Genomic DNA, 20751 nt, shown 5'->3' with positions numbered 1-20751 from the left:
AAGGGCCACGCATATGCATTGCTTTTGCGTTCGCAGATTCGGAAGCTGATGAATAAGCCAGCCTGGGAGCGCAGTGCCGACGAAGAGTGCATTCTGGAGAACTCGCGTGACCTGGTCCAAATTCTGCAGGAGAGGTCGCGGAAGCGCCAATGCAACGAGCAGCGTCTTCAAGAGGTGCGTATGTGACGCTGGCTTGGGGCGTCAAGTCGAACTGAACATCTGCGGTATTTGCACTGGGTTACGCAGCGTAGTAGCTAGTACTAGCAGAGAACATCTGGTACTAGCAATTAAGGTACGCAGCCTACGCTTCTCGGTGTTTCCGTACCTGTGCGACAACAACAAACGTGCTACAGTGAATGCTTATGAGCTGCGCCTAGCAGGAGCGCCGTGCAATTGTCGCTGGCCAACGCTGCGCGTTCGCGTCGCTACCTGTGGTCACTCGTGTGGCAAATATTTGCAGCCAGCCCAAGATTTGCTGGTGGCTCTTGCTGCGGCAGTTATGACGTCGAAACTAAGTGGACTTCGTGTAGTGTTTCTCTGGCGACAGGGCAGAACCTTCCGTAGCGCGTTGGAGCGTTTCGACGGAAAATGGCAGCTTTCGCTTAGCTGTTCTCGCTGGACAGCTGTTTTGCCGGCGCGAGTATGTCGATGTGGATGAAGTGCCAGCTGCTGCGAGCCAGCCCGAGTTGGCCCTACCAATGGGCGTGATACGCGCATACGCCGAGCGTCACAACTCTCTTCGCTTCAATCCAGAATTATAGCTGCTAATCGATGAATGAACTTGCATTTATGTAGCTCAGTGTTGTTTTAAGTGAATTGTTTTTCAGTACATTGTTTGACGATGGGGCCACTGCATTATGCGCAGTTTTGTGGATGGGGTTTTCAAGGCAGTCTCTTCTCTGCAAGTTTATATGTGTTGTATATATATTGATATGGAACAGCCGCCACAGTTTGGCTGCACTGAGGAGAAGGAAGACGTGTTCCCGCTTGATATAGCATCGCCATTTTGACCTCCGTTAGCTTCCCTGTACATAAATTGTAAATAGCCTTGGGCATCTGCTACATGTAACAATATGGACCATGAAATGCATATATAATGCATATTGAGTTGATCTCATGTTATCGGATGTGTTGACGCATTCACTTTATTCTGGCCATAGAGGGAAGATACACAAACTTTTCTTTTTTTCACTATAGCTGTTGAACACTGACCAACACCTCTGTTGTTGCATTATTTGTGGTAAAACATTATTGGCACCTGTGGCCATATTATGTAAGGATTCTTTTTCGTAGCAGCCATGGCCTATTCTCTTAATTTCTTAACACTCATCACAGCAAGTGGCCAATACCAGTGATGAGAAAGCAAGATGTTATGCTAGCAAGTAGAAAAATTCACCGACAATTACGATACTCCTTAATGCGAAATTTGAGCGCAGCTCTATATGGTGTTTTCATTTCGCGATATATTGGCTGGCACGGACAATCCACCTCGTGCGGCACGTTGCAGATGGAGCGAAGTGTGGCGAGACTGCCTCGCTAATCTGGAGATCGCGAGAGCCAGCATGTGGGTGACGTGTGGCCACGATTTACAGCAGCGGCCGCCGACAGACCTACCAGACGACGCACGCTACTCTGGCGCCATCTCGTACCCATTGTCACCGCACTACGCTTTTCTTCTCACGCTTTCGCCATACCCTCTTCTGCTTTTCATCTCATAGTTCCACTTCACCCTCCTCTCCGCTTTCCTTCTTGCGTTTTTCATCCCCTGCTGCGATCCGCATTCGCTTTCATCTTTCGCTGTGCTCGTTCGTTCGTTTACGCCGCCGCAGGAATGGGCGCCTAAGAGCTGCGCTCTGAAAATAATGGAAACTGAAAAGAATCGTCACGCATTAGAGGCCCCGGTATTATAAACTGGTTTTATGGGCCATTCTTGTGTACAAAATGTCTTTTGTTGATCCTGTTGACAAGACATGTTTAATGTTTGTTGCCATCAATTGGGAGCCCCGACAGATGTTGACAGGCAACTGTATGTGAATGTGATCCCTTGAACCATGCAGGTGCAAGATCCACCAGCAGTGCTGGCCTGAAAAGTGCGAGGTACTGGCGACGGCCATTACCGAAGCACGCCACCTTATAGTGTACACGGGTGCTGGCATCAGCACAGCGGCGCGCATCCCAGACTACAGGGGCCCAGCAGGTGTCTGGACTTTGCTGCACAAAGGCCAGCGGCTTCCCGAGTAGGTGCCACCTTGCTCACTTGTCATGGTATGATCAGCTTGTGGCACCGGATTATGACCATGGCATGCCGCTGCCACAATCGAAACGACGGGATTTTGCATTGATAAGGCAGCCCCGTATAAACAGCTCAACTCGTGGCTTGTTTGTGCCCAAATTTCACTCGGAGAAATAAAGTGGCTTTCTCTGTGTGAAATTCACGACAGGAAAGCAAGTGACTCTCTGTAGTGAATTTTGTTTAACGCCATGCTTAGCTACAGTACATGCCTGCTTCTCACAGGGTGAACCAGAAGTACCCTACATGTCATCTGCCGTGGTGCCGGAAAAAAAAAAATTCATTTTCTCAGTACGGGGAACGGTGGCACTGCCTTCTGACTGGAAAGTAGAATCACTTCACATTTAGTTGTCTCCTCCACAATATGGAATTCGCTCTCTTCTGGGACAGGTGGCGCCAGTGTTCCTTTCCCTCCAAAAAACTGCTTTTCCATTGCAGGGTTCAGGACCTGAGCCAGGCTTGCCCGACCTTCACTCACATGGCGCTGGCGCAGCTTCAGCGCATGGGGCACGTCAAGCACGTCGTGTCGCAGAACTGCGACGGCCTCCACGTTCGCAGTGGCCTGTCCCGGAAGTGCCTCTCCGAGGTGCACGGCAACATGTTCCTCGAGGTGTGCCCGCGCTGCAAGCCGCTGCGGCAGTACTTCCGCCTCTTCGACGTCACTGAGCGGACGGCCTTGCGGCGGCACCGCACGGGCCGCCAGTGCCACGTCTGCTCCGCCGACCTGGTTGATACCATCGTGCACTTTGGCGAGAAGGGCCGGTTGCGCTGGCCGCTTAACTGGCAGGGTGCGGGGCGAGCGGCCGACCGGTGTGATGCCATCCTCTGCCTAGGCAGCAGCCTCAAGGTGCCAGTTTTCCTTGGCACTTTATGGACAGTGCATGAACAGTGTTTGTGCATTCATTTCTCGCGCACATTTTATCAGCCAAAGGCAGGTTTAGCATGGCCAAGCGACTAGTTTATTTCCGGATCTGTCGATGCCGCAGCCAGGGGTAGCAAATGCGACCAAAAAATTCGGGGTAGCTTGCACTAGTGGCCACCAGAGCAAAGTGGTCTGAAATGACCAGTAGAAAAGAAAGTCTTGCTCTGAATTGGTAAGGCCTCACCACCCGGCTGGTTTATCGTTGGCGCAGCCATTTTTGGTGTCGCATGCTGGCTGCTGGCTTGACCTCACAGTGGCCTGCCATTTGCCGGTTTTCTAATTCTGCCTAAATTGGCGCATTATAAGCAGCATCGCTTTTGCACCTGGTGCACAGCTGAACTCATTCCTAAATCTTTAAACTTTCACCTTTGTTATCCAAAGTTGCTGGACTGACCCATCCATTCTTTTGCTTTTTTTTTTAAAGCGAAGCTTTCTTTACCTTTCTCTGCTTCTTTCGTGTGCCCTTGTCATGCCTCCCCCCCAACCCCCTGCTTCTTTCGGTGCTATTTACTTCTTTGCAAAGGCGGCGACTGTAGCACCTGGGCTTCCCGTGCCCCTAAATACATTGCTGCATGGATGTCACCTATATTGGCTCCACCAATAAAGAATGGAAAGCACAAATGTGCATCCAGGGAGTGCAGCTACTGCTCGGTGAGTTACTCTCCGTTCTGTACAGGTGCTTCGGAGATACCGGTGCCTATGGGGGCTCGACCGGCCCGTGCGTGAGAGGCCCAAGCTGTACATCGTGAACCTGCAGTGGACGCCCAAGGACGACTCGGCTGCACTCAAGATCAACGGCCGCTGCGACGAGGTCATGCGAGCCGTCATGGAGCATCTGAAGATCTGTGTCCCCGAATACGAGCGGTGAGGCTTACGTGCCACTAAACATGGCACACAAGCGTCCACTTGGGGCTTTGCCTGACACATAAGGACGCACCTTCTGTGGTGGATGCGGTGCACTGGTACTGTGCCAACATTAAGCGAAATGGGCTGGAGAAGATCTGCACAATCTCGTGCATCGAAAATGCCATCCTTAGTCACCCTGAGAAACAGTTCTAAAGCACAGCCAACCAATATTACTACTCATAATATGTTTCAATTTTTTTTTAAAGTATAATGGATTCCTTGCTTGCTTCAGTTCTTCACTAGAGATCCCATGGGTCGGCAGAATAAGTGGGCGCTCCCTTATACTCATTCACCAATATTTTTGCAGGCTAAGTACTCGCCCATACTTCTTGGTATTCACTCGCATCTACTCACACTCATGCACCCACTCACATGCATATTTCCACTGATACTCACAGACAGTGACTAACTTTCATACTCATGTCAACAGGCACTCTCTGCTCTTCATACTCACATTCACTCAAGTTTGCAGGCACTCGCGTTCCCGTAGTCATGTCTCCTTGCACTCTTCCGACACTCACTAACACTCTGTCTCTAGCCAGTGAATTGAGGGCAGAGTGAGTATGTGTCAAGTCTGCTGTCGTATGATAAAGCCACATATAATGAATCCGTCATGAACGTTTGTTCAAATTCATTACATTCGAACCTCATTATAAAGAAAAGTCGCACCTGACACAAAAATAGCTTTGTTATATCCGATAATCGTTATAAACACATTTGTTACAGTGCAGTAGCACAGTGAGGCGATTTTCTCATTTACTTTGTTATATCCGATAATTCGTTATATCGAGTGTATAACGAACATGGACATAACGAATTATCGCATATAACGAAGTAAATCGAGATATGTCTGACTGACACCAGTGGCCAACAAATATATGCTTATAACGAATGTCGGATATAACAAAGCTATCTTTGTGTCGGACTCGACTCCTCGTAGGCAAGTTTCGGTGCGTCGAAATTACCTCTCGTATCAAACTGGTTCGAGTGCCCATTCGTCGTACCTGGGTTCGGTTGTATTTACGCAATGCTTCTGTGCAGGCACAATGACCCACTGTGGAAGCTGCACACGCCCGTGCGGCCCAAGGAGCTGCGGACGTTCACCAGGTTGCCCTTGGTGGTGGCCGAGGAGCCCCCGCACGAGGACCACTGTTACGCAATGACAATCAAAAAGGAAGGCGAAGACGGCGACGACGACAAGCAGGGGATTGTCAAGCAGGAAATAGAAGAGGAGGACACTGTGCAAGAGAGAGAGGAGGAGGAAGAGGCCGATAACCCAAAGAAACAACCGAGGCTCATTGGCTGGTACGGAAAAGGGTGCGCCAAGTGGCGCCGAAAACGCTAGCAGACGAGCTCCGTTGCACTGGTATGAAGAGGATAGTCGCGTCGTCTGCCGCTGATTGCAAAGAGCGATTGTGGTAGATGCTGGCTCGAGGACACAAGGACTGGGGCGCCCCCGACACCCGTGAAACGAAAGGGACGCATTTCGGCGAGGCACGGCATCGGATGAGGGTGGCTTCGTGAAAGGTTGCTGCTTGCTGTGCGTTAGCGTGTTGCCCCATGATGTGTTTGTGCAATTGTCCTGTGAACAGGTGAACAGTGAGTTTGCTACGTCGAGGTGCAAGTCGAAGTGGGTAGAGCGTGCAAGACATTTTGTTCCCAAGAGTCTGTTTAGTGCAAGGCACCGTCTACCTATTGTGTGTTGATAACTACAGTGCTCTTCCCGTTAACGAGGCCAGTATGGAAGCATGTGTTTTCATCATCCTTGATACCAGGGCTCGTTTTATATCGAAGCTGAAGATAGGCGTGCATTTGTGACCAGCGAGAGTAAAACTTGTGCGGGCAGCTTTTTGCATGAAAATGTAGAAAAACAAGTGTAAATTTTTTAAGCCAGTGCGCATTTTTCAGTTTTCCCGCCGAGAGTGGCAATTTGATGGCCATCAAAATTTAGCAGAAGACAGGCACAACATAATTCACAACACTGAGTAACTTGTCTCGCAGACCAACTTCGCGAGACGTTTTGCAGACGATTTCTGCAAGAGGTCTTGCAGATTGACTCTGTGAGATGTATCTGAAATGAGCTAAGCTCGTGGAGAATTTGGTCATTAGGTGAGGCATCTCATTAGCTACATGTGTACAATTTACCTTGATAAGTGTGAGCCATCATTGACTTGGGAAGATGGTGTTTACAGCCTTTAATTTGTAACGGTTGGGCAGAGTGCAACTCGTGTTGCTTCTAAAGCCTGCCTTTCAAAATTAAACTACCGTAAAATTCCAAGCAAGTGCCCCCCCCTCAAGCAAGTCAAAATTCTGCAAAAGTTGGGTGGGGGGGTGGGGGGCGCTATCCTGGAACGGCATTAAAATTTAAGATGACGACAAAATTTTTCCGCCAGAAAAAAAAAAAAAGCGCAGTGGGAATAGAATTAAACTGTTATTTAACATGAACTTTATTAAGCCAAATATTTGTTACTGCTTTTTATCACTCTGAAAACCATCGAAAGAACTGCAGAAATAGCGCATCAATGCTCCACCGGCGCGTCACCGCAACCGGCGACACACACATTGGCTATGCAGTTTCTATTCTATTAAAACCCTGTCCACAGTCAAACGTTTAGCACCAAGGAGAGTTGCGATACAAGTGCGATCATGATTGTATGCAACGGTGCATCAGGGCACCCCGGTGCACTAAAGAGAGGGGCTTTACGGTGCACACGGGTGCAATTTGCCATTATTTTCGTGCACTGGATGTGGCAGGCCAGTGTTGCCTGGGCGCGGAGAGGGGGGCGCTTTCCCGGAACGGCGCAGAAATTTGAAATTAGTTCACTTAGGGGTGGCTCTTGGACGGGTGGGGATGCTTGCTCGGAATTTTATGGTAGAGTTGTTTATTTTACATCCCACTCTAAATTAATACAAATTTTGAATTATAATAATTGCAGACATGAAGTGTCATAGCATGTTTTAGAGGCGGCATTCATTGTTCTTTTGAACTTGCTGGATATGTGAGGGTATAAGGAAGGATTCCTTTCCTTATCAACACTCCGAAAAGGACCTGTATTTCAGTAGACAAAGGGTCTGTTCACTTAGGTTTTCTGGAATTCAAACTGTCTAAATAGAGCATGGGTGGGGGCGCTTGCTTGAAATTTTACGGTAGAGTTGTTTATTTTACATCCCACTCTAAATTAATACAAATTGTGAGTTATAATAATTGCAGACATGAAGTGCCGTAGCTTGTTTACAGGCGGCATTCATATTGTTCTTTTGAACTTGTTGGCTATGTGATGGAATAAGGAAGGAATCCTTTCCTTATCAGACTTGGAAAAAGGCCTGTATTTCAATGGACAAAGGGTCCGTTCACTTAGGTTTTCTTGAATTCAAATCATCGAAATATACCTTGCCAACAGACTAAGGACCAAGACACTGTGATTGTATGGGGTGGCACCAATAGAAAAGCACGAGAAGCTTTGGCGAAGTGTTGAGACACTACGGCCATGGAGTAGGCTAGACCAGGCTCTGCGGTTGGGAATTGGATCGATTTCTCAATTCAATCGACATAATTGCTTAGGAGACAATTTAAGATTGTGCAAGATTCCATTACATGTAGCAGCATCCTGAGGTTCCTCTGCAACTTCACAGTGCTTATGGCAGGTGGCGCCACTCAAGCTGTTGCATGGTGACGGTATGCTGTGGTGCGGTCTACACAACTGTGCAGGTTGCCAAGGACAGCAAACTGCTTGTGTGCGGTGTGGGTTCTTGGTGTCTCACAGGAGACCAACCACCGCGGGTTCGAGCTTAGCGAGCCACAGGGCCGCGTCAGCCGTCGCCTCCAGCACCGCTCGCGCGCGAGCTCAGAGGCCGCAAGGGGCTACCGAGCGACGCACGCAAAAACACAGTAAAGCCCTGAGTTGACGGAAACTGTTTACTGAAACCGTCGGCACCAGCACTGCACAAACGCCCGCACGGAGGGGAGCCAAAGGGGTCCCGCACCAGGGCGAAAATACAATAACAGGCGCCTATAGCACGTCGCGGCGAGAGCACAGGCTCAAGCTGGGACACGCCGCTAGGAAAAGTCCCGGCGGCTATGCTACTTGCTCTTGCGATAACCAATGGGTCAACTCGCGAGAGCACGGGCAATATCCTTCGGCTTAGGCTTTCGGCAAGTGCGGCTCGGCGGGGTACGACCTCGCGCGAGCACTAATGGCACCGCTCGTCGGCTTAGCGTCGGGAAAGGATCAGCACAAAGTACGCGCTCCCCGCACGGGCAAAGGCACCGTGCGCGAGCTCCAGTCCTAGTCACAAAGGTGTCGGCGGACGAGAGGAAAGCATGAACGTACCGTGCGCTGGTCCCGGAGAGAAGTCCACGCTTCCCCGCTAGCGGCCGACAACCGGCCGCGTAGTGACGTCAGCGCTCCGCCCCCACCGCCAACCGGCGCGTGCGCAGCGCCACCGCGGGAACCGGTTAGGCGGCGCGGGCGGAGAAGGAGGCCAGCGGGGAACGATGGCGCGGGATGGCAGAGCAGGCGAAGCGCGCGCGATCATGCCGGCGCAACCCTCAATCCCCACAGCGGTACCAGACTGCCAAGCACTGTTTTGTGCTGCAACCGCATGGGGTAACCTGTGTGACCAGCAAACTTTTCCGTCTTCCGATGGTGTTTCTGACCAAATTTGGAATATGCAATGATTTAGTAAGGTGAGCATGCTGGACCATGTGCGAAGTGCTGTGTTAAGTGACCTAGCTTTTGATCGCCGGTGAAGCTTTTTGAGAAAATGTGTTTTTTTCTTGCCGTAACAAGCGCTGTGTCTTTGTCATTGCTATGGAATTTCTTTTACTGTAGCTATGTCGACATTTTGTGGACTGAGGCAATTGCGAAACTTGATTGCTGGTACTGATGAGTCATGCATTTCTTTTGCTTTTGATTGCCCATGCAGTTTTTACTGAAGAGTGGTATTTTGCCAAAAACTAGCCATGTCTGCTGCTTTGGCTCGTAAATGTCGAGCTTGGAAGGTCTTGTTAACTGAAGCCTCTTGGCAAAAGGACTTCAAGTGGCATCTCTTGCAATTACGATGCAGCGTGTTAATGCAATTCCCTTTCCCATGGTGCTCTGTCCAGAATTCTCTGTATCGTGGCGTGAAGGATGTTGTACATCAGTAAAGGTCTGAAGACACTGGTACAAGCTTTATTCCTTGGTGACGTGCACCAATTTTGCGGACCTTGGAACAAAAGTGCTGGTGTGACACAGGTAGCCTGCATAGGAGGTGCACAACAGTTTCATGAAAAGAACAGAGGTGTGTGTGTTGAAGTGCGGTCCCTTAGACATGCTCCTGTATTTGTTAATGTTCCTCCACCTGATGGATGTCTCTGATCTCGCATCCGTGCTTGTTACAAGGTTTGACTGTAGGTCTGTCTATGCATAGCTGTCATCCACCCTCTTAACCTGAGGTGGAGGAATATTTGAAAGACTGCCAGACAACAATAACTGCGTCAAACAGGCTCACTCGCTAGCATGGTTTTAAATCCTGCAGGGGGAGGTTCATCTAGAGCACATGCACGCACAAAGGTGTCCCACCACTGCCGTCTGTCTGGGAGTTCAGCGAGACGCATGATCTCCTCTGGTGACACCGCAATCACAAGCACACCTAATGCGCGAAGCTGGTGCACCTTGACTGCCATGACACCACGAAGACAACCCCCACTGTTTCGCACCAACACACTGTCGTCCAGTAGCTCTACGCTGACGATGCGAGACTCGTAGTTGCCGGCTGGTGTCTTCCGACGCCTTACATCTGCCACGTCCAGCACCGGGCTGACGCGCAGCGACTGTGGACACACGGCAAAAGCCACGCCGGCGATGCGGATGTGTGGCAAGAGGCAGCTGGCACGCAGCCGACGTTCCCCAAACACAGCCACTAGGTCTCCAAAGCCATCACGCCTCGGGGGTTGCTCTCTGCTACTAGGCAACATCGCAGTTAGTGGAGTGCCCCTCATCAACTGTGCGGATGCTGCGACGAACGCCAGCCGCAGAGTGGTTTTCTTCTTGCCATCGAAAGAGACCGCGCGCTCTGCACTGGGCGAAGTTGCTCTGTCGATGAGGCTCCACGGGTAGCAGTCGAGACAAATAAGCGACTGCAGGGCGTCGAGCAAGTGGTATAAATCTCTGTTCGATGTAAAGTTCTGCTCAAGAAACTGGACTGCCACTTGCAAACTCTCGCTCTTGGCGCTGTGGTTTACAGCCGCAAATGCCCACAGCACCTTAGCCACATCTTTCACTCTTGGACGTAAGGAAGGGTGCAGCCTAGACGAGTCGCGTTTGCTTGACGAACGTGCGCGAAGTAAGGAAACCACACTGTCCTCGAGACGTTCAAAGGTGCCTCTGTCATACACAGCGACGCTGGAGAAGGCAGCCAACATGTGAGCACATTCCGTGACCACCAGTTCCTGGCTGTGATCAGCAACGTAACTTGCCAGGTTCTTGAGAACATCGGCACTGTAATGCTCGCAAAGTCGCAAGAACTTCAACGTGGCTAGAATGTCGAACCTGTCCTCGTGCAATGCCAATGCGCGGGCTGTATGCTGAGACACGACGTGGAGAAAGGCATCGTTGGAGACCCTGATCTTTAACTTGAACAGACTACTACACAGCACAGCCAGTTCTCTGAAATCTCCTTCCAGCTTAAACTCTGGCAGTCGATGTTCAACAGCACTCACAAAGTCGGGTGGAACACTGCACTTCTTGAGCGCCAAAAGGTAAAGAAAATGAACCAGATGCGGCCGGGGCAGTTGCCTTAAGTCGACAGTGCGCAACAGCTGCCGTACATAGGTGCCTCCGCAATAAGGTGAACCAGTCGCCCAGGCGTCCATAACACGAATCGCGAGTTCAGGTGCGAGGTGACCTACTCTACGGCAGCATTCCCTTTCCAAGGCATGCGCCTGCGCTCCTCTTGCTGAAGAGGCACAACAGGACAGCACAGCACCAACTAAATGGTCGTCACCAAGGGCTGGGAGAGCAGACATCTCCAGTGCTGCAGGTCCCAGCTGAGCATTGGTAGTCGCTACAGTTCGGTGATAGACGCCACTTTCCCGAAAGAAGCCAAAGTAGTGGTCTCTGACGTATCTGTGGCAGTAGCGGTGGCCGGTGACTGTAATGCCCAACACCATTGGGCGCAGTTGTAGCAACTGGCGCAGGAACAGCCTCGTCATGGTAAATGCTACTTCATGTCGAAGTGGCACATACTTTTGTACTTGACCAGCAGCTCACGCTTTCGCACCAGCTGGCGCCGCAGTGCATCTACCCGACGCAGCTGCTCCTCGCGCGTGAGCTCGATGCCCGGCAGCTTGTTGATCAGGTCGCGGCACAGCTGCAGCTTGCCGCGCAGCTCCTGGATCTTGGCAGCACTGTCGTAGCTGTCCCGCTTCTGCGTCGGGTCGTGCGAGTCCTTTTCTATACTGTGGAGGCAAAAGACACAAAAAAACAATGCTTTCAGACATGTAATATGCGGACCGCACTTTCAGAGATGTCACTAGCGGGGCATTGGTCTTTAACGTGCTGATCTGAAGGAGTAACATTCCTAGTGGTTTCTTAAAAAATATTTAAAACGTTAAGTAAAGCGTGTAGTCTATGGGAGACCACAAACCAGTGGGGGGTTCTGTGAGTGTCTACCTAGTGTGTCCATTTCGTATGTTGCTGAAATTCCGATTGGCTGGGCTGGGGTACACTTGACAAGAAGACAGGCGCCCCCAGCTAGTCAACACTTCAGCAGCAGACAAAATGGACATGTCCACTAGGTGGACACGAGTACCTCCACTGGGTGCAGCAAACCCTAGTGATGTCTCTGTGCACGTCAATTACGACGAGAAATCCAGGCAGAAGAAACGAGTAGTACAAAGCTAGGATGACTTCTCCACCACGATTTTGTAGCGATGCCTTTTCCCGATGCTAATGCCTTTCGACCCTACTCGCACTGGTGAGTGGTCAAAACAAAGGCATCGCCACAATATTGCGGCTCAGGACAAATACTTTGGGGCAGTTCTTCGTCATAGTTGGCCATGTACCAACTTGCCCAACACTTAGCCTCTGTGCACTTGCAGAAATGGACAGCAGTTTGGTTCTTCGTCGACCTGAAGCAATTGGAACGCCGGGAAGGGCTGCAATGTGTAAAATACAGAAAAATGCCCTTCCACACACAAAGTGTGCAACTTGGTTTTTCACGCCACGCAATAATTTTTCGACAATGTTCTGACTTGCGCTGCAGAAGTCGTGGGGTGCTTTTTTTTCATCGCTACGATAGATTGCATTTTTTAAAACTACTGCTCCTGGAGGGCACATGTAACCGGCAAACGGAGGCCTCAGGAATGAACCTAAGATTATAGTAAAGCAAGCGGCTCAGGGGGCAGCGGGGGGGATTAAAGCTGGAACCAGGACGATCCTGGCTCCAGTTTTGGTGTCCCGGAGGCGCCGTCAATAACACGAAATAATGACGCGTTGTTACAACCAGTAAAAGAAAAGTGATCTGCAGCACCATTCAGAATATTGCCCGATAAATCGAGCGTTTTTTTTTTTTTCTTCGCATACAAGAGCGGAGCGGACAGCCGATCTCGGCAAGCCAGCAACCCGCGGACCAGTCCGGGCTCCAACTTTGCTATTCCCGTTGACCTTCGATGTCCTGGAGCAACGTTGCCTGTAGGCGCTGCCAAAGTACAGTGCTCGGCGACTGAAACGCGATACACAGACCGCATGGCGGCCGGCACTTTTTTTTTTTTTGCGCCACCGGTGAGCCCTAGCTGATTGCTGAGGGGCCGAATGCGGTCACAATACAGGGCATAGGCTCTCGCTTTCGTGTAATACAAAAATGCATCAGCTTTGGTGTCCCTTGGGTCTATACCACGGCGCAAAAATCGCCGGCAGCCACGCGCTCCGACTATCGCGTTTCAATCGCTGAGCACTGTACACTTAATAATAAGACGTTGCTACAACGTGTAAAAAGAAAAAAAAAGGAAAAAAGAAAAACCGGCCAGGCAGCGAAGCACTGGCTCGCGGAGCCGCCAACTTGTGACGCTTCAAAAGGAAATTCGGAGCTCCGACACACGTTGCGTTGTATTAACATTCGATATCGACCACGGCGTATCACGCTGGCTTTCACCGCTGCAGGAAAACCGTTGCGGAACTCATCATAACAGCTTCGCTATAAATAAAGGAAGCACCGAAATCATACCTTCTGATAACGTCGTAAATAAGGTGCAAGATCTCGCTGCTCACTTCTTCAATCGTTGCCATTTTGCACACTTTTGCATACTTTTGCACTTTTGCACGATGTCGATGATGGTTAGTCGATCGTGAACAGGAGAGTGCCTTGCGAGTGCTTGCGAGTGTAAAAAGTGAACGCAAAAAAACTAGAATACGTAACGTCAAAACAATACATTGCGCAAGCTGTATATTATATTTTATTGTTCATTTCAAGACTCATGCTAAGCTCTAGGTGGCGCTACCTTCGCTTTACGCACGCGCGTCTAGGAGTTTGTATGGGTGTTCTGTGGGGGAGGTGCGCATTCTGTGCCAAGTGGTTTCTGTTTCCGTGCTACGTTTGAAGCGGGTAATTAATTTCCGAGATCCGAATTATATGGTGGGCGCTTGCTCAAGCAATTTAACTTTGATTAAACTATACAGTGGCGCGCAGTTTTTAAACGAGAGGCGAAGACGATCCCTCCGAGCAGTCGTCCGGCGCTGCCCTGGTGAAGTGTCGATGTGCTCAGCGTTTCATCGGTTTTTCGCACGGCTATGACAATAACTTGGTAAGTCCTTTATCGTCTTCTTCAGTAAAGTGGCTCTGATTTCTAGGCATCTCCAACACATGCTTATGCAGCAGCCGAAGTTTCATTCGATCGACTGGGTGCAGTCTATCTACCGGCGATGTCTATCGATGAACGGTGGCGTATATGTAGAACTGGCGGTAACTTCAAGACGTGTTTGTCAACCATTGGGTTACTCTCCTGGAAAAATGGTTCCGTATCATGCATCACTTTTTGAAAACAACCACCTGTTGCTGACAGCCACGCACTGGTGCTTTCAAAGCGGTGTCGGACCGTAATGCTTTGCCGGCACCTCTGTAATGTGACAGAGATACGTCGAGACGAAATTTAGTTTTATTGTGATAGCAATTATAGAGGCACTCCAAGCGAATTTTTGCCGTCGGCGTTGCCGTGAGGTTCCGTGTATATTGAGGTGCATGTATGCTATATGACATGCTGTATATGCAGGTTATATTGTCACATCATTCTATCACTACAGTTGCTCATACCAGGTATAACATTAGTGACAAAATTATTCCTCAGAATTTTTAGAATGGCAGCCCACAAACAAATGTCATGAAACAAAACACCGACCGCGCATGCCGTTGATCTTGAATCTTCCCAGACTTAAATATTAAAAGTGCAAAACAATAAATGAGCTCAAACATGAAAATGTTTCAATTTTATTTGCGCGACTGTGCACTACCTTCGGGATCGGCCCAGGAAAGAGGTTTGAAGCATACCCGATACGGAAAACTGGTGGTAAAGTCGCTAAGAAAGTTGCTGGCTTTAATTAATAAACACATGAAATTGACCGATAGCAGGATTGAAACAGAGGACACCTATAGCACAGCAGCTCGTAAAAACGAGCTAAGTGAAAACTTAGCGTACGTTTACTTCAGTTCATACTGCGTCTATAGCTTTGAGCCCTACACTTCGTGTAATATTCTAACGTTTTGCTATCGCATTCATTGCTTCACCCTTATGGGGAAACTATATTTTTCCACCACACTACACTCTGCTCACCATACCCAGCACTTATGTTGGGTTTAAGTGTTTGCATGAATTCCTCCATGTGAAGCTAGCTGATGTCACTGATACATGGTAAGGAATTAGTACTTTGTATAATTTTAATAACATTTGATTGGCGGCGCAGCAAGCAGCTTCGAACCAAAAATGTCGGGGCCTCTCATGGACAGCTCCAAACCAAAGCGGCGTTAGTTACCTAGTTTAGGAACACGATAGTGCATGCAACGACAAGCTCATAATTGTTGTGGGCAATTGGGAACATACGGGAGATATGAGACCCCGGTCGCAGAAAAACAAAAAAACACACCTGCGTGTGGAAAAGTGCGCCGTATATGGAACATTTTTCTACGCACTTGAAGTCTGCTTCGCTCAAAAGATGCTATTGTATAAAGTAGCTGATGGAACAGTACGTTTAGAAGTTTGATCAGCGATCAAGGTGCATGGCTTTGGAACTACACTTGTTGTCTTCATTGTTCACTAGGCCATTCTCGTATGCTAGGTGAGTGCATGGGAGGCACTTACTGAGTGTGTCCTGTATGTAGTGATCTTCTTCTTCTTTCTGGGATTTTACATGCCAAAACCAGTTCTGATTATGAGGCACGCCGTAGTGGAGGGCTCCGGATTAATTTTGGCCACCTGGGGTTCTTTAACATGCACTACAACGCAAGTACACGGGCGTCTTTGCATTTTGCCTCCATCGAAATGCGGCGGTATGTAGTGATCATCACCACGTGACATCTAATATAGGGATGCTGCCGAATTGTGCTAGCTCAGTAAAGGGAGCTAGATTTAGAACAGTCGAAATTTGTCGATCAGCTGGTTAGCGAACCAGTGTTAGCCAGATGGCAATGCAATTTTTTTTTTTTCAGTGCTTTACTGAGAGCACCCAATGCCAACTGCGCTAAAAGCATCAACCGAAAAAATAAGTCGGCATTCTGAATTGCTTGTGTTTACGCCATCATTTACCACTCTGCGTACATACCAACTGTGTAGGGTATGGTTAGTGGCACTTTTGCCAGAACCAAAACAGTGGTTCATGTTAACAAATAGTGTAAAGTGAAGTGGGACTTTGATACTTAGTCGCAGCAGTGTCTTGTCTTTATCCGAAAGGTAGAAGGCAGCACTTATGTCCTGTCCTTATCCAAATCTTTTACGCCTTTGGTTAATGGGAAACCCGTACGAACGAGTTCAGGCTCAAAAATTAGTCCTGGCATTTGAAAAAAAGTGGTGGCAGGTTGGCATTTCAGAGCCACGGGTGCTGCGGCCAAAAAAACACACTGCCTCGGGCCACTTGCATCAAGACTGTGTGTTAGGGCACTGTCACCTCTGGAGGCTGTATCCAAGTGGTTGTGCTTCTCGACGCGACCAGGCTCCTCTGCTTACTTTCCTACAGGATACTGACTTGGCTTCCCATTTGTACTGGATGTTTGAATGTCTTTGTTGTTGTTTTTTTTTTTTTTTTGTGAGTGTCGAGGCCTTTTCTTGTTAATTTTGTTTGTTTATTCTTTTGTAATTAGTGTAACCTGCGTGTTTTTCTTATCTGTTCCTACTGCCACACACTGTTCCTCCTTGTCATTGCTTCTCATCTTGTTTCTTTTTTTACTCTTTACTTCCCTTCTTCCTATCTGCAACTCCTGTTTCTATCCTCTTCCTTATGAAGGGTAGGCAAGCAGTGTGCCCCTTTCGGTGGCAGTTGCCAGCCTGCTCTCCCATTTTTTCCTCTCTGTCTATTGTGTACCTGTTATCGTATCTAATAATAGATAGGGGTGTGCGAATAGCAGTTTTTGAAACCGAATCGAATAGTGTCAGAATCAAATCGAATGTTGAATGCTTTTCGAATAGCTTTCAAATTGTGAACAGCTGTTTTCACAGTGAATTTAAAACAATATTCACGTCTTAGTATTCGTGGCATTAGCAAGTTCCTGTCATTGCACTGCACGTTATGAAGCGTTTTCTATTAAAAGCATAAATGGAGCAATCAGGGAATGAATAGGTAGTTTGTTTGCATGCATGCACAGAATTTTTCGGAGAGTGCTAACGATCGCTGTGTAGCCGGCTAAGTTTAGCACCCCGAGCGACGTAGCCCACTCCACTGCAAAAGTTATGAAGTTTTATGCCTGCAGGGCTAAAGTTTGTCGTGTTCTTGCTCCAGTTTTATGTTTTATTGCACACAGTTTACATTATGACATATTACAAAGCCATTAAAAAGATATTTGTATATGCGAACTATGACTTCAATTCTCAAATCGAATAAGACACTAGTCGGTTCGTATTAGAAAGTTTCGAATATTCACACACCCCTAATAATAATAATTGGAAGGTATTGGCACAAATAATAATAATTGGAAGGTATTGGCACAGTGTCTGTAACATTAAATGCACTTCTTCCTTAGGGAGAGCAGAGTGATCAACTATGAGGCAGAGCGCAGGGAACGCCGAGGTATTCTCGAGGAAGTTTCGGACCACCCACTGAGGTCCAATGTCATCACGGTAAGAAGGCGTGAACTTGAATCCACGATGACTCTGCAGCACTCATAATAGCAAGTGTATACAGTTCAACTGCTGCTTGTACCGAGTCTTGTATGAATAGGAGTTGCAGGTGTCGTTGCAGGAAGTTACACTTCGAAATAAATTACCAGCTCATTTGCATTGAAATATTCTATAGGAGTTCACGCTGTTGTAGAATATTATTTCAATATGTTCTAGAATATTAGTTATTTACCCTTACACATTTGGCTAATATTATAGGATATCCTTGTGTTGATTGCACTGACAGCTATGTTTACTGCAAGCTGCTTTGTACTTACTTTTGTAATGGGTCTAGTGTTTTATTAATGAATAAATTTATTGATTTATTTATTATTTTATCGCATACCTACAGTGCCAAATGATGACATTAAAGTGAGGGGGAAAGCTGAGGTTATCAACCAAGACTCAATTAACGGAAAAGAAACAAATCATTAAACGTCTAAGTATCAAATATACACGACACAGCATTTACTACTTGTTCTTAACAAAGAAGCAACTTTTGCATTTTGTATTATTCTGGCAGCCATATTGAACATTATCCAAACATTATCCAACATAAAGTGTACTTAGTGCTGTATATCAGCCAAAGAAAAAAAAATGTTTTTTTTTTTCCTAGGCAGGGGGAGTTAGTCAAGCCACTTTGAGCTTTCTCTCTCTCTGCCATCACTATCTCGAATTTGAAGGAAAAATAAAGTAATTATTATAATTAACAGCAGCGCTGTTAGGTCGACAGCAACAAAGTGCACGTTCCTCTGTCTTTGTTAATTGCACTGTTGTCAATTATAAAACTGCACTAACTTACCCAGTTTTACCAGTCTTTATTAGTATATAACTGTTTCCAGTCCAGTGAAGCATATGTTATGCTGCATTAACAGGAGCAGCGGCGGCCGACTCCGGCGGAACGGTTGCGTCCGTCCACCACGTCATGGGGCGGTCCCGACCCACTGTCCATCAGTGATGGTGTCGACCCCTTGTCTGCCATGGCCAGCGAGCAGCCGGTACGTAGGTAGAGCTGCCTTTCTTCAAGCAGTTTGTAATAGCTGGAGTTTGTGGCTGTGGTTTGTTGCGTAATGCAGTCCTCTTATTGAGTGGAAGGTGTGGCATAATCATCACCAACCTATTTTAAAGGGGCCCTAAAACACTTTTTTGAACATAGTAAGCAAACATTCCTGATCTGTAGAAGAGGCACCTGCGAACATATGAGCCAAATATTATTACGCTGCATGCAGCAGGGAATTTACAATCTCGTTTCAGAAACAGTGGGAGAGTAGCTTGCTCTCGCCTCCGCAATGTCATCATGCAGCATCATTGCAAAGCAGTGATGCCCACCAACAGCTGTTGGCTGATTTCGTGATCGAGCGAATGTTCTCAATAACACTGTTATTGCTAGTTTTGAGTGAAATAACTGAAAAATTTATATGTCTGCAATCTCAGAAAGAGAGAAAAATAATTGGATCGTTGCAGTGTCGGTCGAGACGCATCAGTTGCGCGTAGATAGTCTGCTGTGCGCGGCCTCCGAGATAGCAGCGGCTTGCTGCGTAGCGTAGTCTACTGTTGCCGCCTCGGGGTGGCATGACAAGCTGTAGTGCCATGCCATGCCATGACAAAGGTACCTGGATATCCTCAATGCAACTATTATATGCCTTCAAGCACATCATTCTTTTATTAAAGCGAATGTCTCTATACTTTCTTCCCCGAGGTTTGGCCTGTCTGCTCAGTCAGTTTCCTGCCATGTATATCTTGAAACACTGCCATAGTAAACTTGGCCGATCCTGGAGACAGCGTGATACACGGTCACGTGGGTACCTGGGTTGCATTCTTGGGCTCTCCGCATCTTGAATCTGCGCACGCTTACGTGATGTCCTTTTGCTGTCACGATTTGCTCACTATACTGAACGAGATACCACTGAAGTTCAAAGTCCTACAAGTTATGAGTGCAGGTGAGCTTGCACTTTGTTCGTGCTGGTGCCAAGAGAAGTGAAGGATACTAGTGCATACAAAAAAAAGCCTCAGTTTGTGTTTTTGAAGAGTTGCTTATCATTAGGGGTCAGCATTAAAGCACTCCTCCTGGTTGTGGCAAGGCATACAAAATTTCTTAGCTGTTCGTTGAAACAATTTAAAAACTTCTTGAAGGGACACTAAAAATAAGAAGCTTTTACTCTGTTTAGACTGATAAAGCATTCCTCCTAAATTCTTTTTTCAATAATTTCACGGTAGAGATCGATTATCAGTAGTGAAAATGTAGGCCAAGGTTCTGCCTTTTCTCATTTCGCGCCAAAAACCACAGTGCTGGTACGTCAGTGTGACGCCACAAATTTAAATTAACTTTTCTTGTTCTTGGCCTTTTTCGCCCAGTAAGAGTTCCAAAAACTTACCAAATTCAGTCTTTGGCTTCTTCAAAATAAAAAGTCGTCCATGTTTACTGATAAAAAATAACTAGGTACAAGCAGACACAGTTGTTGTTCTTGACGTCGCAGAAAGCTGGTGCGGAAACTTTCAAAGGGGTGTGGGCACAACCATCTTTTGTTTTGTCTCTCTTCAGCCTTGCCAAACCTGTTCTCACAGTAAGAGTGACTTTTTGGTACTGTGTAAGGGTAAATTACTAATACGGCTCAAATAATTTTTCCCTTTAATGACCCTGGAAGTTACTTATGTGGACTTCGTCGACCTTAGCACGATAGGCGAGAATGCCACGAGTACCTACCTTCGACAAGGAAAATCTGCCTTACCAAGGATTCTCTTTATGAGAGAGAATGGAGAATCTCGCTCTTATATGGTTGTCGACCAATCTGGGGATGAGATCGACTTGTCCGTCCAATTGTACAATTTTCTTAGGCAAATGCTGTTTTCATGGCTGCGTGCAGGATCTGGACGTGCCGAGTTCCTCTGCCACCGAGGAGGGCCATAGGCAGGTGGTCTCGCCACGTTTCGAGCCCTGGGAGAACAAGAAGGCCGCCATACTGGCCAAGTACTCAACTGCCGAGAAGCTTTCCATCGCTACAAGCTTCCTCTCGGGTGGTGAGAAAGGTAATGCGCGGTCTAGCGAATATTGTGATCCGTGAGATGCGTGAATGCGTATGTGTATGTGTTGCTCTGCATCACATAAGGGTGCACTCACACTGGCAAGTCACAGTGATCACTCAACCAAGTTGGTCACAAATGGTTGCATTGGTCGTAAAGTCACCATTTCGGGTCAGTCGCTCACTGCCTGATTTTTCTGCTCTGTGGCTGGTCTCTCAAAACTTCTGAGCCAATCAGCGCCACAGGAGTAGGATGCTGGAATAGCACGGAAAA

At 47.8% G+C, this 20751-nt stretch overlaps 6 protein-coding genes across 7 annotated transcripts in view; 2 read left to right on the top strand and 4 right to left on the bottom strand.

The window, feature by feature from the left end:
• The window catches only part of LOC119453160 (NAD-dependent protein deacetylase sirtuin-7-like), a 60843-nt gene that overhangs the window by 472 nt on the left and 39620 nt on the right, over positions 1-20751 (top strand). Inside the window, 6 exon segments of the mRNA XM_037715168.2 lie at positions 37-174; positions 2058-2081; positions 2083-2237; positions 2729-3137; positions 3889-4076; positions 5160-7063. Of these exon segments, the coding sequence (XP_037571096.1) occupies positions 37-174; positions 2058-2081; positions 2083-2237; positions 2729-3137; positions 3889-4076; positions 5160-5463 (1218 nt within the window). The 3' untranslated portion in view covers positions 5464-7063.
• Positions 1-20751, bottom strand: part of LOC119453163 (lysophosphatidylserine lipase ABHD12) — a 61182-nt gene that overhangs the window by 10474 nt on the left and 29957 nt on the right. The gene's annotated exons all lie outside the window — the stretch shown is intronic.
• Positions 9141-20751, bottom strand: part of LOC119453156 (uncharacterized) — a 53375-nt gene continuing 41764 nt past the window's right edge. The window contains exon 2 of the mRNA XM_037715164.2: positions 9141-9555. The gene's annotated coding sequence lies outside the window, so the exon portion shown is untranslated. The remainder of the gene's footprint in view (positions 9556-20751) is intronic.
• On the bottom strand, positions 9555-11313 carry LOC119453159 (uncharacterized). Its single transcript, XM_037715167.2, has one exon. The coding sequence runs from the start codon at positions 11311-11313 to the stop codon at positions 9598-9600; it is 1716 nt and encodes a 571-aa protein (XP_037571095.1). The 3' UTR covers positions 9555-9597.
• Positions 11322-13397, bottom strand: LOC119453162 (mediator of RNA polymerase II transcription subunit 9). The gene is made up of 2 exons (XM_037715169.2): positions 13326-13397; positions 11322-11559 (listed from the first exon to the last, which is right to left on the bottom strand). The coding sequence occupies exons 1-2, from the start codon at positions 13385-13387 to the stop codon at positions 11322-11324; spliced, it is 300 nt and encodes a 99-aa protein (XP_037571097.1). The 5' UTR covers positions 13388-13397.
• The window catches only part of LOC119453155 (VPS35 endosomal protein-sorting factor-like), a 29520-nt gene continuing 22415 nt past the window's right edge, over positions 13647-20751 (top strand). The window contains exons 1-4 of the mRNA XM_037715163.2: positions 13647-13902; positions 17322-17418; positions 18333-18455; positions 20322-20484. Of these exons, the coding sequence (XP_037571091.1) occupies positions 13889-13902; positions 17322-17418; positions 18333-18455; positions 20322-20484 (397 nt within the window). The 5' untranslated portion in view covers positions 13647-13888. The remainder of the gene's footprint in view (positions 13903-17321; positions 17419-18332; positions 18456-20321; positions 20485-20751) is intronic.

Source organism: Dermacentor silvarum, chromosome 5, assembly GCF_013339745.2.
Source record: "Dermacentor silvarum isolate Dsil-2018 chromosome 5, BIME_Dsil_1.4, whole genome shotgun sequence".
Lineage (NCBI taxonomy): Eukaryota > Metazoa > Arthropoda > Arachnida > Ixodida > Ixodidae > Dermacentor > Dermacentor silvarum.
Note: the sequence above shows the minus strand (reverse complement) of the source record. Positions and strands in the feature narration are given on the sequence as shown.

What these genes read in the sequence shown, in the direction of transcription:
- LOC119453162 (XM_037715169.2), bottom strand. Translation starts at nt 13,387, where the DNA reads ATGGCAACGATTGAAGAAGTGAGCAGCGAGATCTTGCACCTTATTTAC. An exon ending in ATTTACGACGTTATCAGAAG is followed by an intron (nt 11,560 to 13,325) that starts GTATGATTTCGG and finishes TTGCCTCCACAG; the next exon opens with TATAGAAAAGGACTCGCACG.
- LOC119453159 (XM_037715167.2), bottom strand. Translation starts at nt 11,313, where the DNA reads ATGACGAGGCTGTTCCTGCGCCAGTTGCTACAACTGCGCCCAATGGTG.